Raw genomic sequence first — 13944 nt, forward strand, 5'->3', positions numbered from 1 at the left:
GATTCGTGCGGCTGCTAGTGCGAAGGACTTTTGGAACAATCTAAAGCAGTACCACGAAAAAGTGACGGTTACTTCCCGGGTCCGGGTCTCCTTGTTGAAGCGGTTGTGTAATGTCAATCTTCTGGAAGATGGTGACCTTTAGTGCCATTTGTTTGAAGTGGAAGAACTGTTTGATAGACTGACGCAAGCCGGACAGAAGCTGGATGATTCCTTGAAGGTGGCAATGATTTTGCGGAGCCTCCCGGATTCGTACTCGGGACTGGTTACTGCTCTCGAAAGCAGGCCGGATGCGGATCTCACGGTAGTGTTAGTGAAGTCAAAGCTTCTAGACGAGTTCGAACGTCGGAAGGAGCGATCTGTGAAAAGTGAACATTCCGGCGAACTGAAAGCGCTGAAAAGTTTCAGCATTCGTGGTTCTCCCGGGAGGAGATGTTTCTATTGCAAGAAGAAGGGTCATCTGAAGCGAGATTGTCCGGTGTTGCGAAAGAAGTGCGAACAAGATAGTGATAAGAAGCAGAAGAGCGAGTCGTCGACCGCGAAGCAAGCCGCAGTGAAGGACAGAAGTGCCGTTTTGTTTCTGGCGAATGGTGTCCGGTCGAGCGGATGGATTGTGGACAGCGGTGCAAGTGCTCACATGTGTAACGACTTGCGATGCTTTGAGACTTTTGATGACAAGGACATTGGTGAAGTGATTCTGGCGGATGGAAAATCAGTGAAGACAGCTGGATGCGGAACCGTGAAGCTAACTGGCGTGAACGGGTGCGGAGGCGCGGTTGATGTGACCCTGCAGAAGGTGTTGTACGTCCCGTCGCTGAAGAGTGGGCTGATTTCCGTGAAAGTGCTGACGTCGAAGGGTTTCCATGTGGTGTTCCGGAAGAATTATTGTGACATTGTGAATGCAGCCGGTGAAGTGGCTGTGAAGGGAGATCGCCGAGGTAGTTTGTACCAACCGAGAACGGCCGAGCATGCGCTGAAAGTAGTTGGAAGGAGCAACGGAAACCGTCGGCGACGCCGGAAATTAGTGCATCGAGCCTCGATAGTAGTGTGTGAAACCTGTGAAGAAGCTAGCCGCCAGGATGAGGTGGCTGTACAGCGGAAAGAATCGCCTGTGACTGTTAGTGATCCGGATGACGACGATGAAGAGTTCTTTGACGCACGGTGTTAGTGTGCGGAGGATCCAGCTCCGGTTGAGGAGGAGTCGCAGGAAGTGTCTAGTGTTTCCGGAATTGCGATGCAGGATGTGCTGGAGTCGGAACGGTGAAGTGAAGAGTATTGGTAGTGATACCAAGGACAAACATCACCGTGATTAGCACGTCCGGAAAAGTGAAGCGACTTTGTTTTGGTGGATAGTTGGGGTTCTGCGGGGTTCAGCAAAGGTAAGGCCAACCGTTGAGGAGGAGTGTTGGAGAAAATGCAACGGTCGTCCGGTATTCGACCTGATTGTCGAACCCCCTAGTGTCGACCTAATTGCCGACACCCCTGTTGTGCATGTTTTTGACAGTCCGTTTTGTGCACGTTACCAAGTCAATGACAACAGTTGTATACCAAAGATCTTGTATGTATGTTTACTGTGGAATAAATGTTTATCGCTTGACGACGGAACACTTGAGTTTTTCTCCCGCGGTATTTTTCCGAGTTTCCCGGTAGTGTTTTCGCGTTTCCACGCATTATCCGCTGCGTACCTGTCCGCTTCGTCTAACAAAAACGAAATATTGCTGAAAAGAGGAAAAATATATTCAGCTACTATGTATTTGCATTTATAAAAAAATGATTCGGCCATATTGAATTCGAAAACTGAGGCATTTTCATATCAACCAATTAGAAATGCCTTTTTCTCTAATCAAAAGTTTTGCAGCTTTGCGAAATATTGGGGACAAGCTATCTGCTTCTCATTCTCCTTATATATGCTTCTGAACTCGTTGAATTGTAGTGCACCACAGAGTCCATTCATCCAAGTATTCAAATTCCTTCCACCAGAATCACTCCTGGCTTTGTATTTGTTTTTGAAAAAGGGACTTCAACCGTTGGTTATTTGTCTCTTTTTGTCCTTTCTGCTTTCTCGCATTGCAATGGATCACTAAAATAATGTAAACGGCCGCTATGAAATGAATAGATAGCGCCACTGCAGCCTTGGTGTTTGACATAACTCAGCTGCTGTCACAATGTTAATTTCCTTTGTTTACATAACGCTGGAGGGGTGGGTGGGTGTTCTTCAGGGTGGCCCTGTTCAACGACGTAGGTTGAACTTGCTCGAACTTGGTCCATCCCGCTCTTTCCCGTGCAACTTCGAGCAAGTTCAACCTACGTCGTTGAACAGGACTGGTGTTACAGTCCGAACAAAAAAAAATGTTCCTTACCATACAAACAGTGTTACGAAGGGGTGGGTGTGTCTTGAAATAGGTCAATTTTGGCGTAATGATATTTGTGAATGAACCCTTGCCGAAGATCGGTGGTCCCCTCCACAATAATCCATTTCGGAAAACAAATCACACAATTCAAGCGAAAAGTATCTTTTTAGTATAAATAATCAATATCGACATGACCTTGGACCGCCCCCCCCCCCCCCCCTACAGCTATGACCTAGTTACGCTTATGCTAATATACCGGAATACCAAAACTCGAAAATATAATGCGTGTTAAATACAGTCCGTAAAAATGTCCGCAAAGAATGTCGTCATCATTGTCGTTTGATAGCACCGAAGAAAAAAAATCAGTTTGCGTTATTTTATGCTATATTGTTCAATCGATAAAGGTTCTTTCGTACATAAATAAATGCTTCTTAGTCTAACTAAGTTAGTCACTTTTCTATATCTAAATATAGTAGTTTGATTATGTAAACAGAACATGAGTGAAAACTCCCTGAAATACTGCCTTATAAACATAAATATAAGATTCTCGTCCTCTTTTGAACCCTCCTAATTCTAACCTCACTTATTGTCCTTGCTATCAGCATCTTACTTTTCCTTCTCGGCTTTCTTGCGTGCCAAATTCTTCGCCGCAATAAACGTATTCTTCATCAACATGGCAACCGTCATTGGTCCGACCCCGCCCGGTACTGGCGTAATGTGGCCTGCCACTTTGCGAACCTCTGCGAAAACGGAGAATGACAAAAATAAAAGGGTCTTTTAGTACCTGCATTTGGCATAGTTTCTACGAACTGAGCAAAAAGGTTATTGCTTTTCTTACCTTCAAAGTCCACGTCTCCCACCAGTTTGTTTTTGCCGGTCACGGGATCCGTCACCCGGGTGATTCCTACGTCAATTATCGCCGCTCCCTCTTTGATCATGTCGGCCTTGATGAGGCCGGGCACTCCCGTGGCCGTGACGATAATGTCTGCCGTTCGGCAGAATCGGGCCAGTTCCTCCGGGGGCGTGAACCGGTGGCACATGGTCACGGTGGCATCCATGGCGCAGGTGTCGTTGCGACCGTCGGCATGCAACAGCATGGCGATCGGCATGCCAACGTTCTTGGACCGGCCAACGACCACAGCATTCTTGCCGAACGTTTCGATTTCAGTTCGTTTGATAAGTTCCTGAACGCCCAGCGGGGTACAGGGGATCAACGTGTTCATATCCAGACACAGCCGACCGATGTTTCGTTCGTTGAAACCATCCACATCCTTGTCGCAGGACACCGAGTTGCAGACCTTCCGTTCGTTGATGTGTCCAGGGACCGGTAGCTGCACCAGAATGCCGTCCACCGAGTCGTCGTCGTTGAGCTCTTCGATACGCTTCAACAACTGCTCCTCGGTAATGTCCGCTCCATAGCGTTCCGTTTTGCTAGTGATGCCGACGTCGGCTGCAGCCTAGAAGTGTTCGATTATGAATGTTACCAATAGTTTTCGTACAATGAAAAATGAAATAGATTAGGTACTCATTAGGGTACCCATTAATTGAAAAAAGTATCTAATAGACAACGCGCTGACTCATAGAATGATAGATTACAGCTTTAGAAAATGTCTACATACCTTCATCTTGTTCGACACGTAGGTGTTACTGGCGGGATCCTCCCCAATCAGTATGGCAGTGAGGTGTGGCGCTCGGTTGCCACCTTGCTCCATCCATTCCTTGATCTGGTCCCGCAGTTCCACGCGGATATCCGCGGCGATTTGCTTTCCATCGATCAACTTGGCCATCTCGTTCACACTGAAATGCGATAAAATCACCCAAATCAGTACTCAGTCAGACTTCGAATGAGACTACAAGGCAGTCAAAATAATATTCTTCAAAAAATATTATTAATTCAATCAAATTAAAGTACTCGCAGCGAAGAACCTGCTAGATACTATCCATACTTCTATCCAATTGAAGAAAGCGACGGACCAACCGACACGGACGTGCACGTGAGTGGAGTTCAGCTCATACTAGATCTATTCTAGTAGCTACTTGCGTATGGCAACAAGTAAGCCTAAATATAAAAACATTACAGAACGAGAGCGAAAAATGATGCAATTCACGCCTGACTTTGCCTATTATCTCCATCTGCCATCAAGACATCCACATCATGGTGGTGGGTACTTGAGATTGTAATCGAATCAAATTCGAACGTGTCTTATGTGTGTACTAACTAAGGGAGCATCCATAAATTTCGTCACGCAAAAATTGCTCATTTCGAACCCCCCCCTTCCCCCTATGTCACACTTTTTGTATGAGACCTCTGAAATTTTTTTATGGGTTGTCACACTTTACTGAACCCCCCTCCCCCCTAAAAGCGTGACGTAATTTATGGACGTTCCCTAACTGCGCTAATAATTTCATACATACTTGCAAATGGAATGGGACTGCATATAAATAAGTGTGCATTATTAAATCTGCAATTTTACGTACAGTCATAGCACAATCATGGATCACTTACAATTATGGGTCAATTCCATTTGAATTGCATGGTGAACTGTCTGACTAATAATTGTGACAGAGTGACCCATAATTGTGCAATGACTGTACCGTAATGCGGGGTAAAATTGATCAATTGTTTGCACTTAAAAAAAGTTGGTTTCGAAACTTGTTAAACTTTATAACGCTCATACACATCCCGAGCAGGAGAAAATAGCAGAAGAATACCTAACTCAGGTATGGAAATCCGAATACCTACAACCTGAATGAGGTATGAAGTAGCCCTGCATAAGAGGTAAAATACCTAAAATAATAACTGGTGTGCATTCTGTACATAACTCGTGAATAATGACATCAGGTATGGTAATACCTAACGAATAATCGACGTTTTTTTCAATACAAATAGCGATTTTTCCATAATTCAATAATACCTCAAGCAGTCCTCAACACCAAACCAATAACTCGTTGAGGTATTTTATCAATATCTACAAAATACCAAAATAAGTTATTTTCAATACCTAGATAACCGACCAATACCTTGTCTTGGTATGATACCCCAGACAACCAGGAATCGCATAAGGATGCACGCTGTACATCGTATAAAGTACTATTTTAAGTCACTATCGCATATATGTACGGCTGATGGACAACTTTCATCGTATATGATGTTAGTTTTTGAACTTACTGCGATGTATCTGGCACGGTGTGTTTAAAGAGCAACTTTAAAACAAAAAAATAAGTAAGTCTGAAATTTTGCCCATTGATGCTTTGGGCCATTCCCTTCAATTTGCTGGGTCGGTTGAAAACATCCATCGGGGGGTCTAGAACAAAAATTTTTTTTGAAGGTTTTTCATGCAAAAACAGTTAAAAGCGCATATTGTAAATTATTGCATCTCCTACAAATAGTCACAACTTTTTTGTCTTTGAAAATAGAACCATACAATTTTTAGGCGTTCCGAAGTAGTTTGCGTAGATAACTGTGTGAAAATTTCATTGAAATATGTTGAATGGTTTTCAAGTAATAGCAAAACTATCAAACGCATTCTAAAATACTAAGCTTAGTAGCAAACGATCAACAAAATATCTATATTTTTTATACAATAATACATGAAACATATTTTATTCTAAACACCTTGAGTCATTATGATGGCGGTACATACTTGTTTTTCAAATGATGAACAGATACATAGTCAAATACATGAAAGGAAAACACACACTGTCATTATGTAGTTTTTTTTACTAAAGTATTAATTATTTATTTCAAGAACGTGGTTTTGCGTATACATGTTCACAAGTACAAGTATGTCTCTATTACGAATCCTATAATAAACACAATTATCATGATTGCTGAGCATGTCGGCCTTCTCTAAAGAAAATATTTGAATGTTATTTGGTAAGCCAAGAAAAGCACTCGAGGATTGGGAAACATCTCTGTTTCGAAGAAAAAGTATAGAAGCTAAATTATTTTAGAATTAATGTTTACAAGCTCAAAATTAAATAGTATTTCACCTTAGTCGATGAATAAAAACAAGTTAACTCTGTTAAAGACCTCATAATAACATTGAAGTTGTGGGTATGAGTCCACATTAAACCAAGACAGGACACAATAACGAGAAATCAAAACAGAATTTAGTTGGGCAATATTCGATCAAGGGCAACCTTACGGTACTAAACATAGTTTCCGGATTACTCCACGATATTTGACATAGCTATTGGACCCAAACTTAGGTTTGTCTTTAAATTCAATAGCAATATGATGCTTATTACTTATGCCACCATTTATTAACAAATAACTGATAATAAGTTCTGAAAGAAGAGTTAAAAGAACGGAGTACTTATTGAAAATGTTTCTACATTAGGCATGAAAATTAGGCTGTTCAGCATAAAGCCAAGGAAAAACAATTTTATAACAATGGTTTAAATAGTCTTATCGATTTGCATATGATGTCTCAAAAATATTTTCTGTGGTTTCCTCCAAACATGAGGAAGAGTGATTGATCATTGTTAGGGCGTCGTTGACTAGTAGAATATTTTCAACATAAATCTATATCTTTCGAAAAAATAACAAACAGTTTTTTGTAATCCAAATTATTGCGCCACGCTCTCCTAAAGCCTTTCGCTTGCAATTTGATACTTAGATAAGACCTTAATCATTTAAAAAAAATGGAAAAAATGAACATGTATACGCTAAACCGCGTTCTTGAGATAAATAATTAATACTTTAGTCAAAAGCTACATAATGGCAATGTGTGCGTTTTCCTTTCATGTATTTGACTATGTTATTGTTTATTATTTAAAAAACAAGTTTTCACAGTACATACCGCCATAATAATGACTCAAGGTCCTTAGAATTAAAATTTGTTCATGTATTATTATATAAAAAATATAGATATTTTGTTGGACTTTTGCTACTAAGCTTAGTATTTTAGAATGCGTTTGATAGTTTTGCTATTATTTGGAAACCATTCAACATATTTTAATGAAATCTTCACACAGTCATCTATGCATACTACTTCGAAACGCCTGAAAATTTTATGGTTCTATCCTCAAAGACAAAAAAGTTGTGAATATTTGTAGGAGATGCAATAATTTACAATATGCGCTTTTAACTGTTTTTGCATGAAAAACCTTCAAAAAAAATTTTTGTTCTAGACCCCCCGATGGATGTTTTCAACCGACCCAGCAAATTGAAGGGAATGGCCCAAAGTATCACTGGGCAAAATTTCAGACTTACTTATTTTTTTATTATAAAGTTGTTCTACACAACACACCGTGTCTGGTAAAATCATATAAGAGTGCAAATTAACTTTTATAATGTATGACTACATCGTAGTAGACGATATTCCGATGTTTTGTTGCGACGAACTTTGCTTATTCGCAAAAGCGTTCAAGTGAACTCGCAAAGTGTCAATTGGCTTCTTTAGCGCTGTTGAGATCTTTCCATATTCAGAATCTGCATGCAAAACTGAGCCGAAATCCAAATTTTCATGAATTTTGGTGCCCCGCAACTTATTTAAAAATCAGTTTAAAATTTGTATGGGAGCGATTTGTCAAATCACCCCTCGTCGCATTTTGTACTGGGCGGAGCTGTCAAGCAGTTGTCCAGCTGTCAAAAGGTGATTTCGAAAAATCTCTTCGAAAGCGATTTAAGGTACCAAAACAAAGTTCTAAAAATCTGAAAAAAATCATGGTGCTCTTTCGAATAAAATCAAAAAATCAATACATTTTTCTTAATTTTAAACCCCAATTGAATTCGCATAATTGCGTACTGCGATGATTATACGACTTCGCCCGGTGCTTTTCTAATTATGTCAGTTTAACTCGCATCCCGAGCAAAGTCTGACAGCAAATCGAAAACTAATTTTGATGTTGTGATATTGCAAATTATGATTACTCAGTTTGATGTCGTTTTGGTCGTTTTAACGGTTAAAACATCAAAAATGAGAGCAGAAAAATGTTCCTTTGAGAGCAAGTTGAAAACAATTCCTGCTATCAGTGATGGCAAATTGATTACTATTTTTGCTATCAGTGCGAAAAAATGGAAAAATCGTAAAGTTTAGAGTTTTTTTTTCGAATAATATGGAAACCTTAATGCAGTACGTTAATTGCACTGATGGTATATCATTAGATGCCTTATACAAGGTCGCCTAGAAGTTTTGAAATGACTTAAAAACATTTGTAATTATTTTAAATGACAGCAAAACGATATCAAAATTTGAAATCGAAATCAATCAAGACAATCTGATATCAAAATATGATATCAATTTGCTGCTGATTACAAATCGTGTTTTCGATTTGCTATTATTTTGTTATTAGACTTTGCTCGGGATTGGTCTACAAACTAAATCGCATAAAAGTGAAAATAAACTCGTTCAAATGTACATACATACTCGCATAAGCTAGAACCGTTAACGTTGGCATATTGCGATGTGATATGTGATAACAATGAAAGAGGTGCTGTTGGAGTGTAAAAAAGTTAAAAGAAAGTGAAAAGTTATCATTATGGTTACAAAACAAGTTACAAATTCATCATGTTTGTTTTGTTGACCTTATAATTAACAATGGGTGGTGCTAGCAAGAGAGGAGTAATGGTAACTGTGCGGGAAATCGTGCTACATCATTTTGATTTCCAAAGAGCCTGCCGAACACGTACAGCGCACGGAAACCAAGTGCATTCCAGAAAGCACTGAGGTGAGTTAGAATATCATGACATTTAATCAGTGTGGTTCATAAGTAGTGTTTGGTGCTAAGTGTGAAGTGCGGCTTGTTATTAGTTCGATACTTACTCACTTTTATATAGGGTATCGCGCCACTTGGGCGGTGGCTTCTATATTCGTCTGTTTTCCACTATAACTCAGTCAATTTTGAACCAGTTGACTTGAAATGTTGTACACGGGTAGACACTATACATATCTCACCGCATTCCAAAAATTGTGTCAATTGGTTCAAATACGACTGAGTTATAGCGGAAAACAGACGAAAATAGAAGCCACCGCCCAAGTGGCGCGATTCCCTATATAGATTGTTATTCCTTGCATGTTAAACACCGTTTCCTTGCTATTAGGTTTTCAGTCAAAAACTTTTTTCACATGCATAAGACCGCTTTGTGGTCTTCGATTGGTTCCTCGTAAAATTTCCAACAGAAATCCGAGCAGAAATCATCCATCGACTTATTTTCAGGGGTTAAGCGTTAAGGGGTAACCTGTGGCGATTTTTCTTTGAAAAAGTAATTTATCCCATACTATTTTTTTGCTCTAGGCTAATATAAAGTTCCTTATACAGCCATTCCATGAAAAAAATAACAGTCTCGAAAATAAAAGTTTTCTGTTATTGCTCAAATTCGGATGGAATGATATTTTCCAAAAATAAATAAATCGTGCCATTAGGGTGATTATTTTAAAAATAGGGTGGCCCAAAAAAAAACGTTTTTTAGCATAACAATAGACGAATTTGACGGAAGCTAACGATCACTCTTTTCTCTGGTGGCAGGAATGAGAACCCTATGAAAAGAGTGATTCCGCCAAAATCTGCCATGGCGCAGCATAGGCAAAGTGCACTTTTTTTCATTTTTTTTTCACTTTTTCATATCGAATTCCGCATCGTAGTGAAACAAACGAACACTTTTTGGAAAGAAAATTTAATTCTCTTTCAGATGCGCTTATATCCGGTAGGAACTTACGAACATTTTATGTGATAAATTTGAGGAGCTCTTGCTGTGCCTCCGGCGGGCGATCTTCCTGATTGTTGATCATCAAGAATGATGATAATGCAAGCCATTACCAATGGAAAATAGCAACTATCAAGGCAAAGTATTAGTTAATTTTGAAGACGAAAAATTGAATTGATGATGTAAACAAACGTTTTTCTCCTCATCTTACCTAGCGCCTCTACAATTGGGGGTCGAATGAAAAGTTTTGTGCTCATATACGTATGACCATGCGTCTCCATCATTTCAAAATAGAAGGTTTTTAATTTATTATTTATTTATTTTTGTTTATTTTTATATATTTTTATATACATACAACCATGGGCTACTGGGTGAACATCAGTAAGTAAAATATCAGCGAAATCTCCTGATGCAGAGTGATACTCCTCCATGGATTCCTTCAAAAGTTCCTTCTCAATTCCTCCTGATTTTCAAACATTTCTTCTCAGATTTCTCCAAGAGTGCTTTTTGAGATTCATTCAATAGCTCTTTTATCTCCAGGAGTGCCTTCAGAGATTGTTCTGAGAGATCATTCTAAGATCTCTAAAAGGTTCCTTCGAGGAACCCCCAGGAACCCCCAGGAGTTCCTACTGGAATTATTCTAGCAGTTACTTCTAGTGTTCCTCCAAGAATTAAATCTGGGAATCCTCAAAAAGTTTCTACTTGGCTACATCCAGAAGTTACTTTTAGGATTTCCTTTTTTAGGAATTCCTCCATCAGTTGCTTCTGCCAATTCTTCAAGATTATCTTCTGTGATTTTTCAAAAAGTTCTTTCTGAGATTCCTCAAGGAGTTTCTTCGATTCCTCCAGAAGCTCCTTCGAGGATTCCCTCAGATGTTTCTTTTTGGATACCTCCTGGAGCTTCTTTTTGGATTCCTCCAAGATTTTACAATATTGGACAGATGTTGCTTCTGGGATTTATCCAAGAGTTCCTACAAAGATACCTCTTTCTGGTAATTTCAACCGTGATTTCTTCCGGTATTTTTTCAGCAGTCTTTTCCGCTATCCATTCCTTTCTTTTATGATTCCTTCAAGAGCCTTCTGAGATTTTTTTTAATTTCTTTATATTTGTTTAACTTAATGCTAATTCTTCACATGCCTTCTGAGATGTTTTCAACGAGCTTCTCGAGATTCCGGGAAAATTCCGGAATGACTCTGGAAAACTTCGACGAGATTTTATTTTATTTTATAAGTGTTTTAATTAATATTTTCCCAGGGGTCTATCTAGGATTTGGGAATGGAGGAGGAACGCCGGGATGTAATCCCAAAGTAATTTCGGAAGGAGTTCTTAAAAATATTCCGGAATAAGTTCTAGGAGGAATCCCCATGAAGTTTTTCTGGACGAATTCTTAGAATTTCCGAATGCCTGGAAGGAACTTCTTAAGCAATCCCTGAGAGAGCTTCTGGAAGCGAACTGGAATAAATCCAGGGGAAATTCCTGAAAGGTTCCTACAAAGAACTTTTGGTGTTATCTCCGGAGAAAATCCTGAAGGAATCCCAGAAGAAAGTATGGGAGAAATCCATGAAGGAATTCTAGAAGGAGATTATGGAAACCAGCTGAATATCCGGTGAGTTCATTCCTTGAAATTCTCTTTTATATTTGAACATGACATATGGATGGGGATTTTGGGGGAGGGGTGGGGGTAGTCTAAGGGAACTTTATGAACTGGGTTCCCGGCAAATGTACGTGGGGTGATCAGACTTTGTCACGAAATGACAACCATCATGTTGTATTCCGAAGGTCTCCAGTGAATTACAGAAGGAACTGCTTGAGAGAGATCTCGTAATTTTCTAAGGAGGAATCTCAAAAGAAACTCCATGAAAAGTCTCAGAAGATTCTTAAAGAAATCCTATAAGAAATGAGTGGATTCTGGAAAAAATCACGATTGAAATTCCCAGAAGGATGAATCTTTGAAACAACTCTTGGATAAATCCAAATCTTTTGATCAATCTTGGACAATTTTGGAGGAATCCCAGGAGGAACTTCAGGACGTAATCGTAAAGGAATTCCTGAGAGAATCCTCGAAGCGGTTCCTGGAGGAATAAAAAGAAACTCCTTGAGGAATCTCAGAAAAAACTCATTGAAAAATCACAGAAGAAACTTTTGCACAATTACCAGAAGGAACTGCTGGAGGAATTCTCAAAAAAGAAAATCCAAAAGAACTTCTTGACAACTCCTTGTGGACTTGTCACAAGAAGAAACTTCTTGTGGACTCCCACATTTAATTCCTGGAGGAACACCAGAAGAAACTGCTGGAGTAATTGCAGTAGGAACTCCTGGGGTCCCTCGAAGGAACCACTGCCGATTTTTTCAAAAAGAACTCTTACATCAATCTCTGAAGGTAGTCCTGAAGGAATTCCAGAAGGAGCTTCTGAATGAATCTTGGAAAAAACTCTAGGAGGAAAATTCCTTAGCAAAACCAGAAGTAGCATGATTTCTTCTGATTAGAAAAAATAAGAGTTTGACAAATTATTTGTTATGATTATTTTTATAAGGCCGTGGAAAAACGGTTGTTAATCCATGCTATCAACTAAAAACTTTAAACGACAAACTTTTCCCAAAGTTTAAGCTGATTTCGGTTGAAAATGGAGACTGCAAAGTCCCTATGGGAATTACTACATATTACTTCCACACTTCAAAACCTGTTTTACACTTGCCGTTTCAGCATCACAAGTCACAACAGCCTTCTTTTCGTCACTAATTGAACCAGTTACAATATGATTCATGATGCATCTGGTTCGGGTTGTATAATGAACAATAGAGTAGAGTAAAGTGGGGCAAAAGTTCGAGTGGGGCAAGAGTTTCTTTTGAAGTTTTTGAGCGCAATTCAAATTATTTCGTTCGGGTGTCAAGGTTGTTCGAAACCTTTTTAAAAAGGAGTCTTTCACTCCAAAAATTATGAAAATTGATCAATGTTTCGAAAAGTTGTGACAAAATGTTGATTTTTGATCAAAAAAAATGTAATATGCGATTGTCCTTCCAACGCATGGATTGGAATTGTAATGAAATCGAACTCGGTCTTTTATTTTGGGGCGTAACTAGGTATATTTTGAAGATGCTTTAGCATGTATAACTTTTTGCAAAAAAGATTTGGAAATCATATTTTATACATAGTGGGGCAAAAGTTCAAATTGTGGGGCAAAAGTTCGAGTCATGTGGCAACTTCAGGTAAAAACCTAAAATTATCTAAAATGTACATACTATCTCTAAAAATGGTGGAATTTGTGAGAAAATGCGATCAAAGTTGAAAAAATGTTGTTTTATGTGAATCGGGCGGAAAACTACTAATTTTCGGTGTAGTAAATTTTACCCTGATTTGGGTAAAACCCAGATCGAACTTCAATGTGTTTTCCAGTTACAACATCAAATATTAATTGGTTTCAATTATTTCTATTACCAAACTGTCAAAATAGTGTGCTACGGTTAGCGAAATCCCACAAACACTAGATTCGAAGTTTTGCCCCAGTGGTGGGGCAAGAGTTCGAATAAGACGCAGACATACAAAAGGTGTTGCAACTCAAAATCAAAATGATATTTGACGTGACTTTGTTCAGCAAAATTTTAGCTCATGGATGGTAGAATCACCACACGGTATTCATTTATTTTTATTTGCTTAGATTTTTTTCAAAAAAAATAGAATTTTCAACTAGGGTCGCACTTTTGCCCCACCTTACTCTAAAGTGGGGCAAAATTTCGAGTGGGCATGAGTTTCTTTTGATGTTTTTGAGCTTAATTCAAATTATATCTTTCGGGTGTCAAGGTTGTTCGATTCCTTTTTGAAAAAGAGTCTTTCACTCCAAAAATTATGAAAATTGATCAATATTTCCAAAAAGTTATGAGTTATGACAAAATGTTGTTTTTTGATCAAAAAATTTTAATATGCGATGGTCCTTCAACCGCATGGA

The 13944-nt window shown here is 38.9% G+C and overlaps 1 protein-coding gene across 6 annotated transcripts in view; it reads right to left on the reverse strand.

Moving 5' to 3' along the window:
* Positions 1 to 2714: 2714 nt before the first annotated feature.
* The window catches only part of LOC109401292 (bifunctional methylenetetrahydrofolate dehydrogenase/cyclohydrolase, mitochondrial), a 29086-nt gene continuing 17856 nt past the window's right edge, over positions 2715 to 13944 (reverse strand). For 3 of the 6 annotated variants that reach the window (XM_062842765.1, XM_062842763.1, XM_029856718.2), the window contains 3 exons: positions 3968 to 4145; positions 3187 to 3805; positions 2715 to 3088 (listed from right to left, as the gene is read on the reverse strand). In XM_062842765.1, the coding sequence (XP_062698749.1) occupies positions 2955 to 3088; positions 3187 to 3805; positions 3968 to 4135 (921 nt within the window). In that variant the 5' untranslated portion in view covers positions 4136 to 4145 and the 3' untranslated portion in view covers positions 2715 to 2954. Of the gene's footprint in view, positions 3089 to 3186; positions 3806 to 3967; positions 4146 to 4260; positions 4441 to 13944 lie in introns of those variants that run through there. The other 3 variants (XM_062842766.1, XM_062842764.1, XM_062842767.1) reach the window with 3 other exon arrangements.

This window comes from Aedes albopictus, chromosome 3, assembly GCF_035046485.1.
Source record: "Aedes albopictus strain Foshan chromosome 3, AalbF5, whole genome shotgun sequence".
In the NCBI taxonomy this organism is placed as follows: Eukaryota; Metazoa; Arthropoda; class Insecta; order Diptera; family Culicidae; genus Aedes; species Aedes albopictus.